The sequence below is a fragment of the Somniosus microcephalus genome, chromosome 12, assembly GCF_052327205.1.
Source record: "Somniosus microcephalus isolate GS21.2 chromosome 12, FLI_Smic_1.0, whole genome shotgun sequence".
NCBI classification, from domain to species: Eukaryota; Metazoa; Chordata; class Chondrichthyes; order Squaliformes; family Somniosidae; genus Somniosus; species Somniosus microcephalus.
The window spans coordinates 70,673,413-70,699,600 of NC_140998.1; the positions used below are offsets into that span (position 1 = coordinate 70,673,413).

At 46.3% G+C, this 26,188-nt stretch overlaps 1 protein-coding gene across 5 annotated transcripts in view; it reads left to right on the forward strand.

The window, feature by feature from the left end:
- aspg (asparaginase homolog (S. cerevisiae)) overlaps positions 1 to 26,188 on the forward strand; it is a 149,596-nt gene that overhangs the window by 54,163 nt on the left and 69,245 nt on the right. For all 5 annotated transcript variants that reach the window (XM_086003096.1, XM_086003095.1, XM_086003097.1 and 2 more), the window contains exons 5-6: positions 19,058 to 19,141; positions 19,254 to 19,380. In XM_086003096.1, the coding sequence (XP_085859222.1) occupies positions 19,058 to 19,141; positions 19,254 to 19,380 (211 nt within the window). The remainder of the gene's footprint in view (positions 1 to 19,057; positions 19,142 to 19,253; positions 19,381 to 26,188) is intronic.

Consider the following 26,188-nt stretch of genomic DNA (forward strand, 5'->3'; position numbering starts at 1 on the left):
GTAATGTTATCTTATATCGTAGTATTAAGAGGCTTACGAGTAGATATCGTTGAGTACTCTCTATTAGGTCTTGAGTCAGTGCCAGCTTGTATAGTACTGCCGCATGGCCAAGATGGCTTCCTATTTATCCGACAGCTGTCTTTACTACAGCTACCATCAAGCAGCTGTCTTTACTACAGCTACCGTCAAGCAGCTGTCTTTACTACAGCTACAGTTATCTGTACATACAAATGACGCGGCAGGACTATGTCTTTGGCATTTAAATTAGGTCCTTGCTTGTCTGGCACGGGCACCGTTCCCGAAGCTGAAAAGCGATGAGTTAAAATTACAGCCTCCATAAATGGTTCAGGAGGACAGGGTTAAAATTGACTTAAGATTAAGTGTGAACGTGAATATAAAAATATCTGTTTAGAAAACGTGAAATACGCCTTCAAAATTTAAATATCTTCTGTAAAATTGATTGCTCATGATCAGGACAGAAAATAACTTGGATGATTTGCGATCATTGACGGTTTCTACTGATGTTCATAGTGAAGTGCTGTATCTACTGCCTGTCTGTCCTTGTCAATTTCCTGCTGTGTTATATCTCTGCTTTCACTGGTTCATTCTGAAGTCTTTGATCTGACTCACTGCATTTGTCAGATGTCATTCGCCTCTTGCCCCCACCCAAACTAGAAATGAGAACTGAAAGAAATTCAAAGACGACAAAAGAAGTAAAATCAAAAGTAAACTGCAGAAATACCAAGTGTGACGGCAGAAAATGTGACCTTAATGTCTTACACTAACAGGTCATGCAACGTCGATCTCTGAGCAACATGAAGGGATCTTTTGAAGAAGTGAACTAATCTAGGAAGACTGCAGATCCTCTTGTGAGCCTGTTGAATGATTGTGTCAATTTTGATCTAGAAACTGCACATCTCAGACAGCTCCTGGTGCTGTAATGGTCAGATTATATGGCCCATGTTGGTGATGATGTCAGAATTGATATTTTTCTTGGTTTGGTGAACCGACCTCTACCTTGTGGAGGCTGAACGCCAACTCTGACACCCCCTCCTACCTCCCCCTGGACCATGACCCCACCACCGAACATTAAGCCATTGTTTCCAAGATTGTCACTGACCTCATCTCCTCTGGAGATCTTGCCTCCACAGCCGCCAATCTCGTAGTTACCCAACCCCGCACAGCCAGCTTCTACCTCCTTCCCAAGATCCACAAACAGGACTGCCCTGGTAGACCCATCGTTTCAGCCTGTTTTTTGGCTCACAGAACTGATTTCTTCCTATCTTGACTTTTTTTTCTACCCATGTCCAGTCTCTTCCCACCTACATCCATGACTCTTCCGACACCCTCTGTCACTTTAACAGTCCCCAATTTCCTGGCCCTAACCGTCTCCTTTTCACTATGGACGTCCAATCCCTCTACACCTCCATGCCCCACCAGGGCAGCTCTGCTTCTTCCTTGAACAGAGGACAACCAGTCTCCATCCATCATCAATCTCCTCCGCCTGGCTGAACCTGTTCTCACTTTGAACAACTTCTCCTTTGACTCCACTCACTTCCTCCAAATTAAAGGTGTTGTTATGGGAACCCGCATAGCTCCTAGCTATGCCTGCCTTTTTGTGGGAAATGTGGAACATTTTGTTCCAGTCCTACTCAGATCCCCTCCCTCAACTTTTTCCAGTACATTGATGACTATATTGGTGCCATTTCCTGCACTCACCCTGAACTAGAAAATTTCATTCACTTTACTTCCAATTACCACCCTCACCTTCCCTCACTTTCACATGGTCCATCTCCAACTCTTCCCTTCCCTTCCTCGACTTCTCTGTCTCCATTTCTGGGGATAGGCTATCGACAAACATCCCCGAAAAGCCCACTGATTCCCACAGCTACCTGGACTACACGTCCTCCCACCCCGCTTCCTGTAAGGACTCTATTCCATTCTCCCAATTTCTCCATCTCCTTCGCATCTGTTCTGACGATGCCACCTTCCATACTAGTGCTTCTGATATGTCTTCCTTTTTCCTCAATCGAAGATTCCCCTCTACCATTGTTGACATGGCCCTCGACTGTGTCCGTTCCACTTCCCGCACTTCTGCTCACTCCTTCCGCTCCCTCCCAGGACCGTGATAGGGTTCCCCTTGTCCTCACCTTTCACCCCACCAGCCTCCACATTCAACAGATCATCCTCCGCCATTTCCGCCAGCGTGATCCCACCACCAAACACATCTTCCCCTCCCCTTTCAGCATTCCGAAGGGATGCTCCCTTCGCCACACCCTGGCCCACTCCTCAATCACCCCCAATACTCCCTCCCCTTCCCATGGCACCTTCCCATGCAAGTGCATGAGATGCAACACCTGCCCTTTTACCTCCTCATTTCCCACTGTCCAGGGCCCCAAACACTCCTTCCAGGTGAAACAGCAATTTACTTGTAATTCTTTCAATTTAGTATACTGTATTCGTGGCTCACGATACGGTCTCTTCTACATTGGGAACACCTCAGTTGAGTCTGTAAGCATGACCCCGAACTTCCAGTCCCCTGTCACTTTAATTCTCTGCTCCACTCCCACTTTAACCTCTCTGTTCTCGGCCTCTTGCTCTGTTCCAACAAAGCTCAATGTAAGCTCGAGGAACAACACCTCATCTTTCAATTAGGCACTTTACAGCCTTCTGGACTCAACATTGAGTTCAACAATTTCAGACCATAACCTCTGCCCCTATTTTTTCCACATGGCAGCTGTTGATGATTCTGCCATTCCCATTTATGCCTCTTCTAGATTCCTCTTTTGTTTCTTTACTTGTTCCATTACCATCTCCTTTTGCTTTGTACTATCATACCTTTTGTCATTTAATCTCTCCTGCCTTCCACCCTATCACAGACCTTCCCTTTTGTTCTTTCCTCCCCTTTCCCTGCCCCGCACTTGCTTAAAATCTGTTACCTCTCTAACTTTTTCCAGTTCTGACGAAAGGTCATTGACCTGAAACGTTAACTCTGTTTCTCGCTCTACAGATGCTGCCTGACTTGCTGAGTATTTCCAGCATGTCCTGTTTTTATTTCAGATTTCCAGCATCCACAGTATTTTACTTTTGTATTTGTGATATTTTTCTTTCCCATTTCACCCTTTCCCTGATGAAAGTATGACTTGTACTGGAGTATGATTCCACTTAGGGAAAACAGCACTCCAATTACCTTGCCCAAATGCACCTTCCTGTGTGAGTTTAGCAGTAGATTTTGTGCACACAGCAAGGTATTCAGTCAAGGACATCAGAGCTGAGCCTGGTCTAATACTCACCTGTTGCCTACCTATACACACACAAACCAACAGGGATTGCTGGGAGTGATTAAGAATGGGGAACCCTGGAGAATTTGACTTTTTCACCTACGTGACTTGAGGGTGCTGAGGCCAATTGTCGTACTTTGCCACCCTGGCTTTGATCAGCAAATTCACCACTGACCAGGGATCAAATTTGGAATTTTCCACAGTACCATAGAAGTTTACATCACAGAAGGAGACCATTTGGCTTATCGTGTCTGCGCCGGCTCTTTTCTAGAGCAATTCAGAATGAATCCCACTGCCCTGCTGTCTCCGCATAACCTTGTATCTTCCTCTGCTTCAAATATTTAACCGCTTTTCCCTTAAAAGATGCAATCCATGCTCCAACAACCCTCTGTGTAAATACATTTCTCCTAATCTCTTCTCACTCAGTGACAATTTAAAAAATGTTCTATTTATTCTTGAGATGTGGGTGATGATGGAAAGACCACTTTTATTACCCATCCCTGATTGCCCTGCAAAGGTGATGGTGGGCCGCCTTCTTGAATTACTTATGCTGATTGTGCTCATCACTGATTTCTCCAACCAGAGGAAACAGTCTTTCCCGATTCACCCTCTCAAAACTCTTCATAACTTTCGATCTCCTCTTGGCCTTCTCTACTTGAGTGGAAATAGTTCCTGTATCTCAAGGATTTCCTCATAATTATAGTTTCTCAACCCTTGCATCATCCTGGTGAGGCAACATTGCACATTGTCTGTGGCTTTAATGTCATTTTGAAAATGGGGTGCCCAAAACTGTGCACAGTACTCTAACTGTAGCCTAACCATTGCTTTGTACAAATTTGTCATTATTACTTTACCTTTGTACTCTGTGCCCTTATTTCTAAAACTAAATTCTATTCGCCTTTTTACGGCTTTATCTTCCTACACTATCAGGAAATTATGTATTTGAACGCCGGGTCTCTTCATCTACCCACACATGGTGCATTTGCCCATTGAATCACCGGGAGAGTTAGATCAGCCTGGTAATGTGATGTTCACTTCCTGGCTACTGAGGTCATCAGGTAATCACTATCACAGAAAATGTTAGGGGGAAAAATTCGGTGTCGCCGCGCCCCGAACAAATTAGCGCCCCTCCGCTTGAAAGTCAGTTGTAGCGCCCCAAGCAGGAGGTAGGGCGCTACTGGAAGCGCTCCATCTGCTCCTTGGGGGCACTACAACTGAATATCACAGCGCCACATGTCGGCGCATAGCGCCGCGTCATTGCAGGCCTCCCTCTCCTGATTAAAGGGGAGGAGCCTAGCGCTGTGCGCACTGGGGTCCTGCTGGACCACCGGGGAGCGGGGTGCCATGAAAACTGCTCGGCACTCGAGGAGTGCCGGTCTGAGCGATAGCGGCCGGCACCCCAAAGAAAAAAGGGGAAGGGGGCAGGTGCTGGCAGTCAGCCAAAATAAAATGGCCGCCCGACACCTGCCCTTTTAGTAGCACACCGCAGCTGCAAAAACGCCACCCTGACTCTGTCGGACATATCGTCCAACGATAGGTCAGTCGGCGCAACCCAAGTTTGTGGCCGGGGTGCTGTGCACAGCGATGATGTCATTATCGGCGGCGCGGCGCTACCAGCTGCTGCTGCAACCTCCTGCTGAATTTCGTGGGAGGCGTTAGCAGCACTGCGCCCGGGCAATAGGGGATTTATGCCCTGTTAGGGGGTGCTAACGAGAGGTGCAAATCAACCCAATTTTTGCCCCTTAGTGTTTCAGAGGAACCCATGGTCCAGAAACTGTGCTCATAGACTGTGTGCCTCTGATATTTATTGTTTCTACTTCACAGCCTTTCTGCCTCAGCACCATTGATGAGATCAGAATTTGTGGGTGAAAGAGGGAATCTGTTATGCTGAAGAAGATTGTAAAAAAGAACTTTGAAAAGTGAATAGCAGTGTGACAGAAGAAAGACCTGCATTAAATAGATAAAAAAATCAGCTACAAAAGTCTGTTCACTCCCAAAATTAACTTCTATGGAAGGATGGGAAATGTAAAGGAGAGATGTTGTTTGAAGAACAATTTTTCTTTATTCAACACAGAATGAAGATATTTAATAACCTCTAATATTTAGAAAGGGTGGCAACTAAATTCTGTCTTCAATTATGTGTAAAATAATGGAGTTGATTTCCAGGTGTAAATTTGTACACAACAGTGAACAGCAGTCAACATGTCACAGAAATCACAGAAACCCCACAGTGCAGATAGAGGCCATTTCGGCCCATCGAGCCTGCACCGACACATATCCCACCCGATCCCCATAACCCCTACACCAACACATATCCCACCCTATCCCCGTAACCCCACGTATTTAATCCCCCTAACACTAAGGGTCAATTTATCATAGCCAATCAACCTAACCCACACATCTTTGGACTGTGGGAGGAAACCGGAGCACCCGGAGGAAACCCACGCAAACACGGGGAGAATGTGCAAACTCCACACAGGCAGTCACCCGAGGCCGGATTCGAACCCAGGTCCCTGGCGCTGTGAGGCAACAGTGCTAACCACTATGCCACCGTGCTGCCATCTGCTAATTTGACCAATTTGTCTTGTATGGGGAAGACCCTGACTGTCCAATATGCTCCATTTCTTTGAGGAAGTGTCAACCCAAGTAGACTGTGGTAAACCCTACATCATTATATGGGCTTAGACTTTCACAAAGCATTTGATAAAGTTCCGCATGGAAGATTACTAATCAAACTCAAAAATGTGAAGATTCAGGGCAAAACTTGGATATGGATCAGAAATTGGCTGAAGATAGAAACCAACAGTAATTTGGTTAGAGCAGTAATGTTGGGATCGAGCGAAGTACTAACTGGACTTCATGTTGGACCACTGCTGTTTCTAATCTACATCAATGATTTGGATTCTGAAACTTAATGCAGTGGAATCGAAGGAAGCTGGCCAGAAATTACAGAATCACAGAATCCCCACAGTGCAGATAGAGGCCATTTCGGCCCATCGAGCCTGCACTGACACATATCCCACCCTATCCCCGTAACCCCACGTATTTAATCCCCTAACACTAAGGGTCAATTTATCAGAGCCAAATCAACCTAACCCGCACATCTTTGGACTGTGGGAGGAAACCGGAGCACCCGGAGGAAACCCACGCAGACACAGGGAGAATGTGCAAACTCCACACAGACAGTCGCCCGAGGGCAGATTTGAACCTGGGTCCCTGGCGCTGTGAGGCAACAGTGCTAACCACTATGCCACCGTGCCCTAATGACCTAAACAAAATATGTGAATGTGCCAAACAATGGCAGACAAACTTTAATACAAACAAGTGTAAAGTATTGCACCTAGGAAGGAAAAATGGGCAACATGCATACTTCAGAAATAGTCTTGAATCATCGAATAGTACAGCACAGAAGGAGGCCATTTGGCCCATTGAGTCTGTGCCGGCTCTTTCGAAGAGTAATCCACTTAGTCCCACTCCCCGGCTCTTTTGCCATCTCCCTGCAATTTCTTCTGCTTCAAGTATTTATCCAGTTCCCTTTTGAAAGTTACTATTAAATCTGTTTCCACCACCTATCGGGTAGTGCGATTTTTCCTCCTGTCGCCTCTGGTTCTTTTGCCAATCACCTTAAATCTGTGCCCTCTGCTAATCGACCCTTCAGCCATTGGAAACAGTTTCTCTATTTATTCTATCTAAACCCTTTATGATTTTGAACACCTATTAAATCTCCTCTTAGTCTTCTCTGCTCTAAGGAGAACAACCCCAGCTTCTCCAGTCTATCCACGTAACTGTAATCCTTCATTCCTGGAACCATTCTAGTAAATCTCTTCTGTATCCTCTCCAAAGCATTTACGTGCTTCCTAAAGTGTGTTGCCCAGAATTGGACACAATACTCCAGCTGGGGACAAACTAGTGTGTTTTATATATACGTTAGCATAACGTCCTTGCTTTTGTACTCTATGCCTCTATTTATAAAGCCCAGGATCCCATATGCTTCATTAACTGCTTTGTTAACCGGTCCTGCCACCTTCAAAGATTTGTGCACAAGCACCCCCTTTAAAATTGTACCATTTAGCTTGTATTGTCTCTCCTTTCTTCCTACCAAAATGTATTACCTCTCACTTTTCTGCGTTGAATTTTATCTGCCATGTGCCCGCCCATTCCACCAGCCTGTCTATGTCCTCTTGATGTCTATTACTATCTTCCTCACTGGTTGCTACGCTTCCAAGTTTCATGTCATCTACTAATTTCAAAATTGTGCCCTGTACCTCCAAGTCCTTAATGTACATCAAAAACAGCAGTGGTTCTAGTACTGAACCCTGGGGAACACCACTGTATACCCCCCTCCAGTTTGAAAAACAGCCATTCACCACATCTCTTGTTTTCTATCCCTTAGCCAATTTTGCATCCATGCTGCTACTGCTTCTTTTATCCCATGGGCTTCTACTTAGCTAACAAGCCTAATATATGGTACTTTATCAAACACCATTTGAAAGTTCATATACACATCAACTGCACTGCCCTCATCCACCCTCTCTGTTACCTCATCAAGAAACTCAGTCATATTAGTCAAACACGATTTGCCCTTAACAAATCCATGCTGGCTCTCCTTTATTAGTCCATACTTGTCGAAGTGGCTGTTAATTTTCTCCTGGATTATTGCTTCTAAAAAGCTTCCCCGGTGGAAGCATAAAGGGGAAGATGATTTTTTTCATGCAAAGGGTTATTGAAATCTGGAATACAATCATAAGTGGCAACACTTGGATTTTTTGAGGAACCTGAATACAAGGGAATTTCTGTAAAATGAGTAGTTGTTTATTCACTTTATTAGTTTTGTAGTCAAATTTATACCACACAGCATCACCATTTTATTAAAGCATAATGGCCATTTCAACTGTGAACCATTAACTAAGAAGTAACATTTTAGGCCATGGATTTTATTTCCCCAAACCTGCGTGTGTATATGAAGATATGTTGTAAATGCAGCATAAGTAAATCTAATGACAGTGGGGTGGGGAAGGTGCAAACCATTGGAATAAATCTAAGATACTGCACTGGTAACTGCATCACAGGAGTTCCTTCATGAATGCTAAGCATCCGTAAGTCAGAGGTGGCACAGATCCAAGTGATCTGTTTCCCATAAATAAAGCAATTTTGGTTCCATTTATTATACCGATGTGCTTTGAATCAAATAACTGGCTGTAGATAGTCCTCCGCTTCCCACACAGTGAAAACTGCAAAAACACTTAAAGTGCATTAGTTTCCAGCTTCTGAAATAACAGGATTCATATCTAAATAATTTGGAAAAATTCATATTCCAGATAGTACACTAATGGAAATAGCCATGTTTCACCATCTCACAATAACCTCTCTGTTGCTCAGCAGCTTCTCCAAAGCATCTTAAAGCAGCGGTATTGTCTTCAATGCTTAAACATTTCAAAATAAAACTGGGCTTTAGAAACATAGAAAAATAGGAGCAAGAGTAGGCCATTCAGCCCTTTGAGCCTGCTCTGTCATTCAATATGATCATGGCTGATCCTCTATCTCAATACTATATTCCCGCTCTCCCCATACCCCTTGATGCCTTTTGTGTCCAGAAATCAATCTATCTCTCCTTAAATATATTCAGTGACTTGGCCTCCACAGCCTTCTATGGTAGAGAATTCCACAGGTTCACCACCCTCTGAGTGAAGAAATTTCCCCTCATCTCAGTCCGAAATGTCCTACCCCGTATCCTGAGACTGTGATCCTTCGTTCTAGACCCCCCAGCCAGGGGAAACATCCTCCCTGCATCCAGGCTGTCAAACTGGGCTTTATAAATAACTTGGAAAGTAGTCAGAAGATAATTATAGATAAGTAATTCTATTCGGCCCATCTTAGCTCATCCATTCAGAAAAACCCTACAGCTCCGCCCCCCCCCCCCCACTCATTACGACATCCAACTGTTAAATGATAGTTTGAACATGTGTCCCTTTGTCCTATTCCCACAGTTTAGTTTGAAGGAATTTTCTGAATCTCTCTTCTCAGTCCTATGTGCCCCTAACGGTCACCTCTCCGTTCCCTCCTTCCAAGGCTGAAAAGCCCAAGTTCCTCCCTATAACTCAGCCCTAGTCTCTCCCGATAAAGCAGTCTCTAATATTAGAGATCAACCTCAAGCCTGAATGTCTTCCTTGTATCTTGCTGATGAGAACTGAACACAATATTGAGGTATAGTCTGATTAAAGCACTGTACAATACAATTTGAGCATGACCTTCTCATACTTGAACTCTCTTATTTGGCTACATAGTTCAGAATTCTGTATGCATTGTTGATTGCTGATCCACAGTGGTGGGGCATTTTGAGAAGAGAATCTATTGATCCTGTTGTTTTTTAACTCCGCCTTTAGCTATTTTGACAATTTATGTTTCTTTTTGGCTTTTTATTCATTCACTGGATGTGGGCATCGCTGGCAAGGCCAGCATTTATTGCCCATCCCTAATTGCCCTCGAGCAGGTGGTAGTGAGCTGCCAGTTGAACCGCTGCAGTCCATGTGGTGAAGGTACTCCCACAGTGCTGTTAGGTAGGGAGTTCCAGGATTTTGACCCAGTGACAATGAAGGAACGGCGATATATTTCCAAGTCAGGATGTTGTGTGACTTGGAGGGGTAATTGGAGGTGGTGGTTTTCCCATGCGCCTGCTGTTCTTGTCCTTCTAAATGGTTTAAGTTGCGGGTTTGGGAAGTGCTGCCGAAGACAACTTGGCAAGTTACTGCAGTGCATCTTGTAAATGGTACACACTGCAGCCACGGTACGCCGATGGTGGAGGGAATGAATGTTTAAGGTGGTGGATGGGATGCCAATCAAGCGGGCTGCTTTGTCTTGGATGGTGTCGAGCTTCTTGAGTGTTGTTGGAGCTGCACTCATCCAGGCAAGTGGAGAGTATTCCATCACACTCCTGACTTGTGCCTTGTAGATTGTGCAGAGGCTTTGGGGAGTCAGGAGACGAGTCACTCGCCGCAGAATACCCAGCCTCTGACCTGTTCTTGTAGCCACAGTATTTGTGACTGGTCCAGTTAAGTTTCTGGTCAATGGTGACCCCCCAGGATGTTGATGGTGTGGGATTCGGCGATGGTAATGCCGTTGAATATCAAGGGGCAGTGGTTAGACTCTGTCTTGTTGGAGATGGTCATTGCCTGACACTTGCATGGTGCAAATGTTACTTACCACTTATCAGCCCAAGCCTGAATGTTGTCCAGGTCTTGTGAGCATGGACTGCTTCATTATCTGAGGAGTTGCAAAAGGAACTGAACACTGTGCAATCATCAGCGAACATCCTCACTTCTGACCTTATGATGAAGGGAAGGTCATTGATAAAGCAGCTGAAGATGGTTGGGCCTAGGACACTGCCCTGAGGAACTCCTGCAGCGATGTCCTGGGGCTGAGATGATTGGCCTCCAACAACCACAACCATCTTCCTTTGTGCTAGGTAGCCAGTAGAGAGCTTATGGGGGTGGTTTTTTTTTCCTATGCAGAGTTTACAGTTGTCCATTTAAATTTGACCAAATTACATTTGGTTTCTCCAATTCATTAATCTAAATTAGAAATGGTAGGAGTCTTATCCTGGGGCACACCATTCAGCAACTCTCCACTCGCTGGCATAACACTTTTAATTAGCAGCTGCTACTTTTTGTCCTTCAGTCAATTTCTTATCCATTTCCAAGCTATATCCTGAATCCTATTGCTTTTAACTTATAATTGATAAGGAACTTTGTCAAATCCTTTTGGAAGTCTAGGTAAATCATATCATAGGGCTTTTCGCAGTTCACTTTGGATGTCAGTCCCTCAGAAAAGTTAACAAAGTTAGTCAGGCATGATCTTCACCTTGTGAATCCATGCAGTTCCCATTTAGTAGATTCAAATAAGACTAATGAATCTGTGGTTCCCATGGCATTTTTCAAAGAAGAGCAGTGTTCAGGCCAACATTTACCCTTCAACCAACGCCACCAGAAACAGATCATCTTGTCATTTATCCCATTGCTGTTTGTGAGACCTTGCTATGCGCAAATTGGCTGCTGCATTTCTTACATTACAACAGTGACTACGCTTCAAAAGTACTTCATTGGCTGTGAAATACTTTGGGATGTCCTAAGGTCATGAAAGGTGCTATATAAATACAAGTTCTTTTCTTTCTGTAATTGCCTGCACCTTCTTTGGTTACCCTTTTTGAAAATGTGCACCATGTTGGTCTGTTTCCATTCTACCAGAACGTTTCCACTGTTCATCGAGGCCATCACAATGACCTTTGTCTATCTTAGTATTCTGTGTTAGTATTCTTGATGATTTATTTGTTTTGAGCCACTCTTGGACTTCATTTATATTGAAGTTGTTAATTCTCCTTAGGTTATCACAATTTGGAGAGGGCATGCTGTTCGGGTCTACTCTTGGAGGAAGTCATCATTTAGCGTATTAATTATCTTGTGTTGGAGCTAGATTAAGAAATCTTGGGCTCTGGGGACCAAGAACAATCAGGGCCACTGCACACACCTTGCACAATGTTCCTTCCCTCCCTTCTCCAATTCGTTAAAACACAAATATGAACTGCAGCCGCTTCCATGTCTCATCCTCCTCTTCCTCAAAACAGAGTAACAAGAGAATTCCTAAAGTAAAATCCATAGTTTCCCAAAATTATGCATAAATGTTGCAATACTCACTAGAATCTTGCAGGCAAACGTTACTGCATAAGGTCTCAACAGGTTCAGTAATCCTTAGTTCATTTCAGTCTTGGAATGATGTGCAGGTTCCAAGCAGTGTTTCAGCAATGGCCTCCACTGTGCTGTTGTTGAGATACCACGGCAAACGTGGGAGTTGAGACCAGAGTTAGTAAAACACAACTGCTTTAATCAACCTCATGGCAAAGAGGAACTGGAAAAGCCCGCGCATCCACTTAAATACTCCCCAGACAGGAAGTGCTCCCGGCAGCCTGTCCCTGCGGGAAACAAGTTGCTGGAGGAAAGGGCCCCCGGCTGGGGGCGTCTGCTTAAACTGTCCGTGCCGCCGTGAGCGGATTATGTCCAGTGGTGGCGTGTCGCCACAGAGCTCCCCCCAGAATCCGCTTGGGAGGAGTGGACGAGTCGTGACGGTGGTCTGATGGTTCTGCTGGAGCGGCTCTGAGTGGTCGCCGGTCTAGTTGGTGGGGCCGGGCGGTTCGCCGCCGGCTTGCTGGTGGGATGGCCTCTAGTTGGAGGTCGGGCCATGGGGACCTGTTCCCCTGGTTCTGTGTGTGCTGGTTTGAGCCGGTCGATGGAGACTGTGTCGACCCTGTCGCCGAGTCGCAGCTTGAAGACCTTGTCCCCGGTTTGTAGTACCTCGTACGATCCGTCGTACGGGGGTCGCAGAGGCCCGCGGTGTGCGTCATGTCGCACGAAGACGAAGCGCGCCTGCTGTAAGTTTGGCGGGACGTGAGGTGCGAGTTCGCCGTGTCGGTTGACCGGAAGTGGGGCGAACTGCTGAGCGGAAGAGAAAGAGTTGAGCCGCTGCTGTTCGGCCGACCAAGGCGTGGTGGCCTCCGGAAGGAATTCGCCTGGGACGCACAGCGGTTGTCCGTAGACTAACTCCGCTGCCGAGGACTGGAGGTCTTCCTTGACCGCGGTGCGTAGGCCTAGTAGCACCCATGGTAGGCGGTCAGTCCAGGTACTGTCCTGCAGACCGCCGCGGAGTGAGGCCTTGAGTGACCTGTGGAAGCATTCACACAGCCCATTGGCCTGCGGGTGGTACGCTGTGGTTCGGTGGAGCGTCACCCCGAGGTTGCGTGCTGTGGCTGTCCAGAGTTCGGAGGTGAACTGGGCGCCTCTGTCGGAGGTTATGTCGGCTGGTACGCCGAACCTTGCGACCCAGGTGTTAACGAACGCCCTGGCGATGTCGGCTGTAGTGGTGGAGGGCAGCGGCACTGCCTCAGGCCAGCGTGTGTAGCGGTCGACCATCGTGAGGAGATAAGTTTGGCCTTGCGATGGCGGCAGAGGACTGGCGATGTCGACATGTACGTGGTCGAAGCGGCGGCTGGGTACCTCGAAGTCTCCCAGGGGTGCTTTTGTGTGTAGCTGTACCTTAGTCTGTTGGCAGGCGAGGCAGGAGGTGGCCCAAGTCCGAACATCTTTGCTGAGGCCGCGCCAGACGAAACGCTGGGAGAGGAGTTTGACGGATGCGCGGGCACCTGGATGGGAGAGCGCGTGTAGCGCGTCGAAGATGCGGCGGCGCCAGGTTGCAGGGACGACCGGCCTGGGTTGGCCAAGTGAGACATCGCAAGTGACTGCCGTGGCTTCGGGCCCGTGCGTGACCTTGGCAAGGCGTAGCCCTGGCAGGCTGGTAGCTGCCAAGAGGAGGTCTGGGTCCGTGAGCTGGGCCGCTGCTAGTTGCGCGTAGTCGACCGCGAGGTGATTCGCGCAGATGGCGGGACGGGAAAGGCAGTCGGCGACAACGTTGTCTCTACCGGAGGCGTGCTGGATGTCCGTAGTAAACTCGGACAGGGCCGCGAGCTGGCGTTGCTGCCTAGCGGACCAGGGTTCGGTGTGCTTGGCCATCGCGTATGTGAGCGGCTTGTGGTCCACGTACGCGGTGAAGGGGCGGCCTTCCAGGAGGAACCTGAAATGGCGGACCGACAGGTGGAGCGCGAGAAGCTCGCGGTCGAAAGTAGAGTATTTGACCTCCGGGGGGCGCAGTTGGCGGCTGTAGAAGGCAAGTGGCTGCCACGCGCCATTGACCCACTGCTCGAACACGGCTCCGACCGGGTGGTCGGAGGCGTCAGTAGTGAGCGCGACCCGGGCATCGGCCCTCGGGAGCGCGAGCAGGGTGGCGTCGGCGAGCGCGTTTTTGGTGGCGTCGAAGGCGGCTGACGTGTCAGTGGTCCAGGCTACGTCCATCTTGCCGGATTTACCTCGGAGGGAGTCGTATAGGGGCTTCTCGAGGGCTGCTGCTCTGGGGATGAACCTGTTGTAGAAGTTCACCATCCCGAGGAACTTCTGGAGGCCCTTGATGGTTTTGGGGCGGGGGAATTGCTGGACGGCCTGCACCTTGTTGGGCAGGGGGACGGCCTCAGCAGGGGTGATGTGGTGACCGAGAAAATCGATCTTGGTTAGGCCGAATTGGCACTTCGCTGGGCTGAGGATGAGCCCGTGTTGGGCTAGTCGCCCGAACAGGATGCGAAGGTGTTCGAGGTGTTCCTGTTTGGAGGAGCTGGCCACGAGAATGTCATCTAGATAGACGAATAGGAAGTTCAGGTCCCGGAGGACTGAGTCCATAAGGCACTGGAAAGCCTGGGCTGCATTCTTGAGGCCGAAGGGCATCCTCAGGAACTCGAACAGGCCGAATGGGGTGATGACGGCCGTTTTGGGGATGCCCGCGGGGTGTACGGGGACTTGGTGGTAACCGCGCACCAGGTCGACCTTGGAAAAGACGGTTCGTCCGGCCAGTCGGGCCGAGAAGTCCTGGATGTGTGGCACCGGGTATCGGTCGGGGGTGGTGGCGTCGTTGAGGCGGCGGCAGTCCCCGCAAGGGCGCCAGCCTCCGCTGGGCTTGGGGGCGATGTGGAGGGGCGAGGCCCAAGGGCTGCTGGAGTGGCGGATGATGCCGAGTTGTTCCATGGTGGTGAACACGGCCCGCGCGATTTCCAGCTTGGCCGGGTTGAGTCTGCGGGCGTGGGCAGAAACCGGGGGGCCGGTGGTGGGGATATAGTGCTCCACACCGTGTTTGGCGGCTTTGGCCGAAAAGGTCGGGTTAGTGAGGGCGGGAAACTCGGCTAGAAGTGCCGAGTAGTCGTCCGTGGCTCTGGCGAGGCAGTAGGTCGTCAGGCCGGTCGAACGGGCCGGGGTGAATGCGCCGGGGATGGGGGCCATAGTGTTGATGTTGACGAGGCGGTGCCTCGGAATGTCGACAAGGAGGCTGTGGGCGCGTAGGAAGTCGGCACCGATGAGTGGGCAGAGGACCCTGGCTGTGAGGAACTCCCAGCGGTAGCGGCGGCCTGCGAGGTCGAGCTTGACCATGCGGGTGCCATATGTGCGGATGTCAGAGCCATTGGCTGCGGCCAGCGTGATACCCCGTGCGCCGCATTGGATTCCGAGGGCGGAGGCGGGGGTGATGCTGTGCTGGGCCCCTGTGTCGCACAGAAATCGGCAGTTGGTTCTGTCGTCGGTGACGTACAGTAGAGGCCCCTTTTGCCCCGCGGCCATTGCGGGGGGGGGGGGGGTTTGAAAGTGCACGGTGGCGTGCAGCGTTGGGCCCTAGTGCCAAAACGGGTGTGGTAGTAACAGTGACCCAGAGTGGTAGGGCGGTCGGGCCTAGTGGGCCGGGAAGACCGCGTGGTCGTTGCCGTGAGGTCAGGCGCGACGTCGCGAGCGGACTGCGCAGAGAGCAGCCGGTCGGCCTTTTCGGCTATCTCATTCAGGTCCATGGAGTCAGACTCCACAATGAGCGGGCGGATGCTGGCGGGCAGCTGCCGAATGAAAAGCGTGCGAAAGAGGGCGCCGGTGTTTTTGTCGTCCGAGAGGGACAGCATGTGGGAAAGCAGATCCGACGGTGAAGCGTCACCAAGGCCGGGGAGGTCAAGGAGTTGGCAGTTGCGCTGGTAAGAGGACGTTTGAAATTTTTTAAGGAGCGCAGCCTTCAGATGTTCGTAATTGCCTTCCACTGGTGGATCCTGCAGCGCTGCCCAAACCTTGGGGACTGTGGCGTTGGTGAGAGAGGAGACGAGGTGGTCGTACTTTGTGGCGTCGAATGTAATGTGTTTCAGCCGGAACCTGGACTCGGCTTGAACAAACCAGGCTTCGGCCAGGTTCTCCCAAAAGTCCGGTAGTTTAACCGTGACTGTGTTTGTATCCGCCATGCTAGCTTAGGATTCGTCCTGAGCGTCGGGGTCACCAGTGTTGAGATACCGCGGCAAACGTGGGAGTTGAGACCAGAGTTAGTAAAACACAACTGCTTTAATCAACCTCATGGCAAAGAGGAACTGGAAAAGCCCGCGCATGCACTTAAATACTCCCCAGACAGGAAGTGCTCCCGGCAGCCTGTCCCTGCGGGAAACAAGTTGCTGGAGGAAAGGGCCCCCGGCTGGGGGCGTCTGCTTAAACTGTCCGTGCCGCCGTGAGCGGATTATGTCCAGTGGTGGCGTGTCGCCACACTGTCATGCCTCTGGGACAGCACACCGATCATGAATGGTGGCATTGTTTTCTGGAGGTGGGTAAGGGCAGAACAGCAGGAAAATAACATGGAGAGTGAAGCCATGCCACTCTGCCAACATTTATATGTGGTGGGCAGGTTCCGGACATGTGGCTACATTCTCAGTTGGAAGGGTACAGTGGAGGAAAGTTCTAATGGCTATTTTTGTGGCAGATTTTTGACCTCCCTGCCCCATTTTCCTTGAAATCCACCTCTGCACCTTCTGAAATTGGGCGACAGGAAAAAGTCCAGGCCTAAACATCCAATGTGAAATTAGATCTGGTAGACTTAATCCCGTTTCTAATGGCCGTTGGTGGACAGCATGAAACTGCTACAATTTGGTATATTATATTGGTAATCTTACTCAAGAGGCCTTGAGGATTGCTAATGTGAGAAATGTAGAAATTCACACTGCAAAATGTGTCCTACGGTTCAGGTTAACTTTTTAAGTGTAGACTGCCGACACTGGAAAAGTGTTTAATTCCACGGCACTGAAATCATCATGTTGACGAGCGCGAATATTGACTGAAATACCAGGAGCAATAATTCAGTACCTCTTAACAGAAATACATTAACCAGAGTGCCTACCATCAGGTGAGAGATCAGAATTGTAACTGTTGAACTGTAGGTAGCTGGAACATGTGGGGGATTTTGTACATCAACATTAGCAGCGAATCTGTTACTTTAATGTTCAGATTTGTATATAAATTAGATGATGGAAGCTCCAGCTACCCATTTATTACTCTAATAAAGCAAAAAGGAGCTAGCCACTAGATTTTCCTCCATCCACTAATTTCAGTGAAAATGTAGACAGGAGTATAAAGTGTTCTCTGCTTTATACTCACATTTACTGTTCCATTAAAATCAGCCAACAGAACAAAATATTGGCATAAGTGGAGAAAATAACAATTACAGAAATACAAATGTGGAAAGCAAAATATTACTTGTTAACCTTTTAAATACAATCTACTCCTGATAATTCAGTAATTTTTTTATGTTCAAAAAGTTCAATTTAGCCAATAATTAAAATTAAGCACTATAAATAACACAGCAAAGTGAGACTTTAGTGCTTAAATAAAATTCAAATTATCAGATCATTTGAATTAAGTGACTTTGAATTAGGAGTAGACTGTAATGTAATCATGTTTTATGAAAATATTTCTGACATGGTATTTTTAAACGTCAAGGAATGTGCAGCCCAGTTTCTGTTTTAATTTTCTCCAGTTGCAAAGGTGCATCTTGTATGTTGTTATGTTTCTAAATGTAGCAAACTACTCTACCTATCAGGCTGGGAATCACTGCTCACCACCGTGCTTTCCCGTTCAGAATGAGGACGTGCCAATGATAGTGCCCCGCCTCTACTGCATGCAATGCCACCGAGGGTGAAGATTACCACCAGGATTGTTATTTGGTCAGACGGGTCAATTCTGTGCATGCACAGACTTCACCAACCTGCAAACTAACGTCTGTAAAATGCTCAGGGGAGGCTTGTGGTACAAACAGGTGGTTCACTGAAACTAAAAGATGTGCTGCCATATTTCATGGGGTAGAGCAAACTGAACCAATAGCAATCTTGATAGTTTTAATTTCACAGTGGTGACACCCTCAAAAACATGAAGAATGGAAAGGAGGAAATTTAATTTTAATTCAGGTACAAATGAGTAGGTCTGAAAACACATGACGTAAGAAAACTACTAGGCACTTGGTCTGAGTATTAAACAAGGCTTTAATCAACTGTTTTCAACATGGAGATCTAGTTGTGTCCTTCACTAGTTCCTGTTAAAGAATGTCCTGAGCAAGCTGGGCCCGTGCCCGAGTATTTATACGCTCCCTGGACAGCGCCACCAGCAGGCCGCCCAGTATTATTTCATAAGTCATTTCCACATGAATGACAAGATTCATGTCAACACATATCTCACTTCTATTAATAAACAGTTCTGATTGATTTTTGTGGTTCGAATGTAATTCCCTTTAATGACTTTTCTCTCCAGTAATTTTGAAGCAGAAAGGTTTTGCATTCCTTCTCGCTTCATCTGTAAGGATGTCCTTTACGACTCGCCGTCAACTTTGGAATCCTGAATAAAAACAAGAATAATGACAACTACAACTTGCATTTATATAGCGCCTTTAATGTAAAAAAGAAATGTTCCAATATGCTTCACAGAGGTGTAATGGGGGAAAAAAAGAGACTATCAGAGCAGGGATCCTGTGCTGTCCGAGTGTAGAGCTGTGGGATATGGGATCACATCTGTGGGCCCTCACATTGTTCAGCTGTGCTTTTGTGGGATAGTTCAAAGCAGAAGCCAATCATTTTCCCAGAGGGAGTTCGAAAAATTGGGAGACTCCATCACTGGGAGTAGGTCGTTCACATGTTACCTTGGCCGCAGGCATTGTATGGTTTGGTGCAACCAGAAAAATGGGAGGAGAAAATAACTCGGGTGGGAAGGAAATAGAGGGTTATGTAGTATAACAAAAAAAAATGCAATGCAGCCATTCAGTTTACTCCACAATCACTAACCGATAACTCTGGTACTGTACTGTCTCGTACTTTCTGCCTTGCCAAATCGGATTTACAACTGCCTCTGTTGTTCCAGGTTCCCATCTATGAGATGAGAAATGACGGCCATGATAACTTGCTTGGGGCACTGCTGATCGCCGGCCAGTTTGTAATACCAGAGGTAAGTGTGCACCCTCCTTTGAGTTCAGATGTCTGATCTTGTTTGATATGGCAGTTCAGCAGCCTATTTATTACTATTCTATTTGCATTATTGACTTTGTTTAATTATTTAGGTTAGCCTGTATTTTCAACATAAATTATACAGAGGAAATCGGGTGACAAAAATAGACGCTGGAAGTTTTACTGCATTTTCTTCACCTAACCTGCACCCACTTGTCAATGCTGAAGTGGAAATTAAAGGTAAGTTATTACAGTAATAGTTTGATCATTTTCCAATTTTGAGTACTTCCTTCTCTCTACACAATGAGGAGGAAGAGGTTGTTAAAGGGAATTAATAAGTGGTGTTAGGTATGATTTGGTGACCTTAAATCTGAAATTTGGAAATTTGAAATAAAAATAAAAACCCTGGTAATGTAAAACATTTTGTGAATAGACACCCTTCATCAAAGTTATTAAAATCAGTAATTTTCTATAATCTAAAAACATTTGGAATGTCAGGCAACACAGCGTCAGTTTCCACATGTATGCTGACGACACCCGGCTCTACCTCACCACCACCTCTCTCGACCCCTCCAATGTCTCTAAATTGTCAGACAGCTTGTCCGACATCCAGTACTGGATGAGCAGAAATTTCTGTCTACTAAATATTGGGTAGACCAAAGCCATTGTCTTCAGACAAACCCTGTTCCCTCGCCGTTGATTCCTTCCCTCTCCCTGGCAACTGTGTGAGGCTTAACCAGACTGTTCGCAACCTCCCAGAACATCGCCCGACTCCGCCCCTGCCTCAGCTCACCGGCTGCTTAAACCCTCATCCATGCCTTTGTTACCTCTAGACTTGACTATTCCAACGAACGTGGCCGGCCTCCCACGTTCTACCCTCCGTAAACTTGAGGTGATCCAAAACTCTGCTGCCCGTGTCCTAACTCGCACTAAGTCCTGTTTGCCCATCACCCCTGTGCTCGCTGACCTACATTGACTCCCGGTTAAGCAACGCCTCAATTTTGAAATTCTCATCCTTGTTTTCAAATCCCTCCATGGCCTCGCCCCTCCCTAGCTCTGTAATCTTCTCCAGCCCCACAACCCCCGAGATATCTGCACTGCTCTAATTCTGGCCTCTTGAGCATCCCCGATTTTAAGCGCTCCACCACTGATGGCCGTGCCTTCAGCTGCCAAGGCCCTAAGCTCTGGAATTCGCTCCCGAAACCTCTCCACCTCTCTCTCTTCCTTTAAGACGCTCCTTAAAACCAACATCTTTGACCAAGCTTTTGATCATCTGCCCTAATATCTCCTTATGTGGCTATCAGTCAAATTTTGTTTGATAGCGCTACTGCGAAGCGCCTTGGGACATTTTACTACGTTAAAGGCGCTATACAAGTTGTTGTTATGTTGTAAATCTACGCAATGAAGTAGTAATTTCCTTTACATTCTGTAGCCCTGTCTAACCATATAGCCCTGTATAGATCATTTCTCTGACTTATTGGAAATACAGTTTGAGCCTCAGGAACAGAGGTGGGGAGTAGAGTAAGAAGGAATAGTGATGGAGGGTGTGGGTGTTTGGGGGCAAGATGGGTGACCGAGAGGTGGAGAAGGAAGGGTGATGGGTGAGCTGGAATGAAAGGGGTAAGGAAAGGTGACTGGTCAGGGGAAGATGGGGAGGTGAGAGGAATATAAGGTGACGGGTGGCGTGGAAATTTGAAGGAATTGCAAATACCAAAGAGAAGTTTTTAAGTAAATTCAGAATTCAAAATAACTTGCAAATGGGCAATTTACATTGCAAATGGTCATACTGCTATGAAGATTAAAAGTAGGAATCCAAGCACTGATGTAACTGGACATTCTAATTGCTATGGAATGGTCACTAATGTACATTTCGCCCTTTTCCGACCAAGAAATGCTGAGAATATTTAGACGGCAAAGTTTTGCAGCAAGTCTTTTTTAATGGGGAGAAGAATGTGAAATCAGCTTAATTGCCATAATATGGGGGTGGGGAAGGGAACCTCTCCTGCAGAAGAGGCTGAAGGTACAGTGCTACTGTGTCCAAGTTGCAGAGATCTAGCAGAAGAGGCGGGTTTTTTTTGTTGGCACCTTCAGAGGCAGTGTTCCCAGTGGCAAATATGAATGTTTTTTTCCAGAAGGAGAGACTACAGTATTTGTTTTTTTTAATGGTTGTGGACAGACTTAGCGCATGTCTCGTCAGTGTTGGCCAGCAATGTAATGCCTAGCCTGCTGTCTGGCAGCCACAATTAAGGTTGCTAATCATGGTTTTTAAGCAACTATGACTGCTCATCATTACAGTGGGAAATACCCTGCAATTCAAAAGGATTGTGCATCATTTGCAGCTTTGGGCTAGATCAGTGCTGGCCAATAGAAATTGCTGATAAGCCCCAGATGTGGCTACTGCAACACTGTTTTAGCTACATGCATTAATTTTAATAGGAAAAAGCCTTACATCCACCCTCTCAGTACTTCACATTTGTATATTTACTAAACAAACATCTTCACCATTCAGTGATCAACAAAGTAAAGCACTCACAAGGATCACAAGCTTTTCGTCTCACCATTTAACCAACAAACGCACAAAAAGGTTAAAGTACACATGCAGAGTGTGAATGAGTATTCAGGTCACATGCCCAACGACGGTCTCTATTATTCATTTTTAATGTACTAATCAAAAATGAACTAGCCACATCTGGATTTCCAGTTAGCTACGTGAGGCTAGTCACTAATGTGCTGGACAACCTGGGTTATACTGTACAAGTGATTTTGCAGTATAAACCTGCTAACATTAATTTGAGAGTTTAGTAGTGCAAAACGTTCTAGTTCCGTTCTGCTTCCCCAGGACTGCACCTCTCTCAGGCAGCATCTCTGCTGTTTACAGTCCTCCATTGACCCTCTTTCTCACGTGAGTTTTGTACCATATTTATTTATGTGTTATTTTACAACATATATTTGGGAGCGTTTATTTGGCTGTAGGGTACAGGGAAAGCATTGTATGGTACATAGGATTTGTTCTCTTGATCTAGAGTACACAGGCTTGTTTGTTTGTCTGTAGGATATGAGGCGTGCATTGGATTTATTGTAAGGCACACAGGGTATGTTTCCCTGTTATAAGGTACACATGGTGCGTTTGTAGGGCACACAGGTTACATTTTTACTGGAGTCATTGGAGTTTCATTTTTAATGTAGGGTGAATGGGGAATGTGTTTACTGTATTAATCGGACTGTTCGTGTATTGCAGCGTTTTTAATGTATTAGTGTTTTTAAGGTTTAGTATTGGTTACTCATGTTCTACTATTAGGGGATGGAGCAACCTGTCCCTTATTTACACCTAACAGTTATCTGCACTTTAACAATCCATGCCTCTTTTTGTCAGTTCTTGATACTAGTGAATCTATATTGTAATGCTTAAGAGTTTAGAATACTTTCGTTCTTGACTAATCTGGGTGGTGTAATAAAATTGCTTGTCCGCCTTTTATATGGCAGTTAGTGTCCAGTGCAATGCTGATTCATTTATACATTTTGCTGTGAAAAAGCTTACAATTCGAAAGTAGCATAAAAATACAATACAAAAAGGGGTGTAGCAGCCAAGCCATTATCTCATGATTTTGTACTTTGGGAGTTGGCAGTATGGTGGGAGGGGGGAAAGCATGTCCCACACAGTGGAAGCTGCAAGACCGAGGAGGATGACCTGTGCAATAGAGGATAGGGGCATGGAAGATAACACTCAACCCCTGTTGCAGTGATTAACAGCAAACATTAAGGCCACACTGGAAACGTGAGGGGAAAAAAGAATGTGAGATATAATGAGAAACTGCCACCAAAGAAAGAAGACACTCTGCTTTACATGCCTGCTATCCCAGTGGATCCAACCACAACAGAAAACTAGAGGAAATAAAGAAAAAACAAGAATGCTGGATATCTGAAATAAAAGCACAAAAAAAAATGCTGGAAATGGACAACAGGTCGTTCAACATCTGGAAAAGAAAGACAGGTTAAAGTTTTGGATGTGATTCTTCATCACAATCCAATATTCTGATGGAAGAAAATCTTTTCTGTCAGAATTGTGGGTTCTGATGAGCATCAGACCCAAATTGTTCTGCCCAAAGTTCACAAGGTTTAGTCCAAAGTCTGAATTTTGTTTTAATGTGTTTGTTAATCTGATTAACTTGCATATTTTCATGATTTTTACGGCTGTTAGTGCAGCTAGTCCTCATCTTTGATCATAGAAAATAATTGAAGCAAACAATTGGTCTATAAGGAATCTGGAAAGAGAAAATGTATTACATTATTTAAGAAAGGTGAGAGAGAGATACCAGGAAATTATAGACCAGTTAGTCTAACAATTGTGGGGAAGTTATTGGAATCAATAATTAAGGTCAGGGTGACTGAGAACTTGGAGAAATTTGAGCTGATTAGAGAGAGCCAACATGGATTTGTGAAGGGTAGGTCATGTCTAACAAACCTAATTGAATTTTTTGAGGACGTAACTAAAGTAGTAGACAGGGGAATGTCTATGGATGTAGTTTACATGAACTTCCAGAAGGCATTTGACAAGGTTCCACACAAGAGGCTGTTAGATAAAATTAAAGCTCATGGAATTGAAGGCAGATTATTGACCTGGTTAGGAGATTGGTTAGACGGTAGTAGACAGAGAGTAGGGATAATGGGTACATACTCGAATTGAAAGGAAGTGACTAGTGGTGCCCACCAGGATCTGTGCTGGGGACTCAACTATTCACTATATTTTTAATGACTTGGATAACACAATAGAGAGCCATATATCCAAGTTTGCCGATGACACAAAGATTGGTGGCATAGGAAGTAGTGTAGACGGAAGCATAACATTACAAAGAGACATTGATAGATTTAGTGAGTGGGCAAAACTGTGGCAGATGGATCTCAATGCAGGTAAGTGTGAGATCATCCATTTTGGACCAAAAAAGGATAGATCCAAGTATTTTAAAATGGTGAGAAGCTAGGAACAGTGGAGGTCCGAAGAGATTTCGGGGTCTATGTACATAGATCACTAAAATGTAGTAGTCAGGTACAAAAAAATAATCAGAAAGGCTAATGGAATGTTAGCCTTTATAACTAGAGGGCTAGAATATAAAAGGGGAGGATGTTTTGCTACAGCTATACAAAGCCCTGATTAGACCAACTGTGTATAGTTTTGGGCACCGCATCTTAGAAAGGATATATTGGCCTTGGAAGGAATGCAACGCAGATTCACCAGAATGTTGCCAGGGCTCCAAGGAAGAGAGATTACATAAACTAGGCTTGTATTCCCTGAAATAAAGACGGTTAAGGTTTGATTTGATTGAGGATTTTGAAAGGATTTGCTAGGGTAGATAAACTTTTTCCGCTCGGGGGGAGGGAGGGAGGGCGGTGGGTGGTGGAGCGGAGCTAGGACAAGGGGACATAAGCTTAAAATCAGAGCCAGGATATTCAGGAGAGAAGTTAGGAAACACTACTTCACGCAAAGGGTGGTAGAAGTGTGGAACTCTCTCCCACAAAAAGCAGTAGTTGCTGGGGCTCAATTAATAATGTTAAACCTGAGATCGATAGATTTTTGCTAGCCAAGGGTATTAAGGGATATGGAGCCAAGGCGAGTGGATGGAGTTAGGATACAGATCAGCCACGATCTCATTGAATGGCAGAACAGGCTCGAGGGGCTGAATGGCCTACTCCTGTTCCTATGTTCTGGGTCTGGTGAAGGATTCTAAATCTGACCTCTTTGCTGATGCTGACAGGCCGTTGTGCATTTCCAGCATGCTTTGTTTTAATTTCCAACATTTGAAGCTTTTTTTTATATCTCTTGTATTTGATAACTTGCCCTAATATTATGCGCTATTCTAACAGTTTTTTTTTAAATGGCAGCTTCTGAGAAGGATTTGTTGAATCCTTTATTTGGTAATGTGGCTACTGAGGCACTGCAAATTTCAACTTTACTGCGATCCAGAACTTTAGTCCAAGTTTGCTGTATTGTGTCTACGTGAACAGATTACTGAAACCAGCCCACTTATAATGGATGGTCTCAGTGGGGCACTAAAAATTATTAGGTTTTTTTTGCTTCTTTTCTCTGTGCTGTCTATGCCCATGTAGCCAGACAGGGCGACATTTGAATGGTTTGGTTTAAATTGGCCAGATTTAGAGTCTGAAAGTCAGTCAGTATCCAAGCATTCTAGAAGTTGGTTTCTAGCAATATCATACCTCATCACATTTCTGAAGGATATTCTCATCACAACGTTTATGAATCAGAATGTTGGGAACAAAATGAACAAGATATATTGGGGGAGAAATTCGTGTGGTTTGTGCCACACGTTAGCGCCACGAGATGGCGCTAAAACGCCTTTGAGAGCTCTAATGACACCTGATGCCAGTTTCAGTGCCGTACGCCATATCGGTGTTGCCGGTAGCGTTGCCGCTGAATGCGATCACCAGGGACCTTGCCATCATGGAGATCGTGACGTCAGTGAGTGTGCAACGCTCGCTTGACGCCCGATCTCCCAACTTCGTTACAGCCAATGGACTTATCAGTTGGAGAAATGGACAACAGGTTGAGGTGGCATGCAGCAGCAGGAAGCTGGCTCCAGCGATGCTATTTAAAGGGATCATCACCAATCACTCGCACCTGACAGGTTTTTGAAGTTTGAGTGTGCTACTGGAAGAGTTTTCTTTAGTCATTTCAAGGTTCTTTGGTATCAGGGAGTGTTGTGGTAAGTACAAAACTCCATAATTATTTCTGAAAAGCTTCAACCTACAACACTTGCTAAAAGTCATGGGGGCTGTACTGGCAGTGGACCTCGCCCTCCAGGATCTATGGCGGAGGCAGCGAGAAAGATGGGAACATGTGCGCAGAGGGAGCAGGAGGGCCATCAGGGCTCTTAACAGGAGGCCTTACCCTCCTAGTGTCTTCCAACATCACTTCTCCTACCTTCAATTAAGCAAGGAGCAGTGTATTAGGAGGCTCCACTTCACCAAGGAGGTGGTCACAGAACTCTGCCACTTCCTGCAACCAGACCTCCAGCCTCAGACCAGGACGACCATG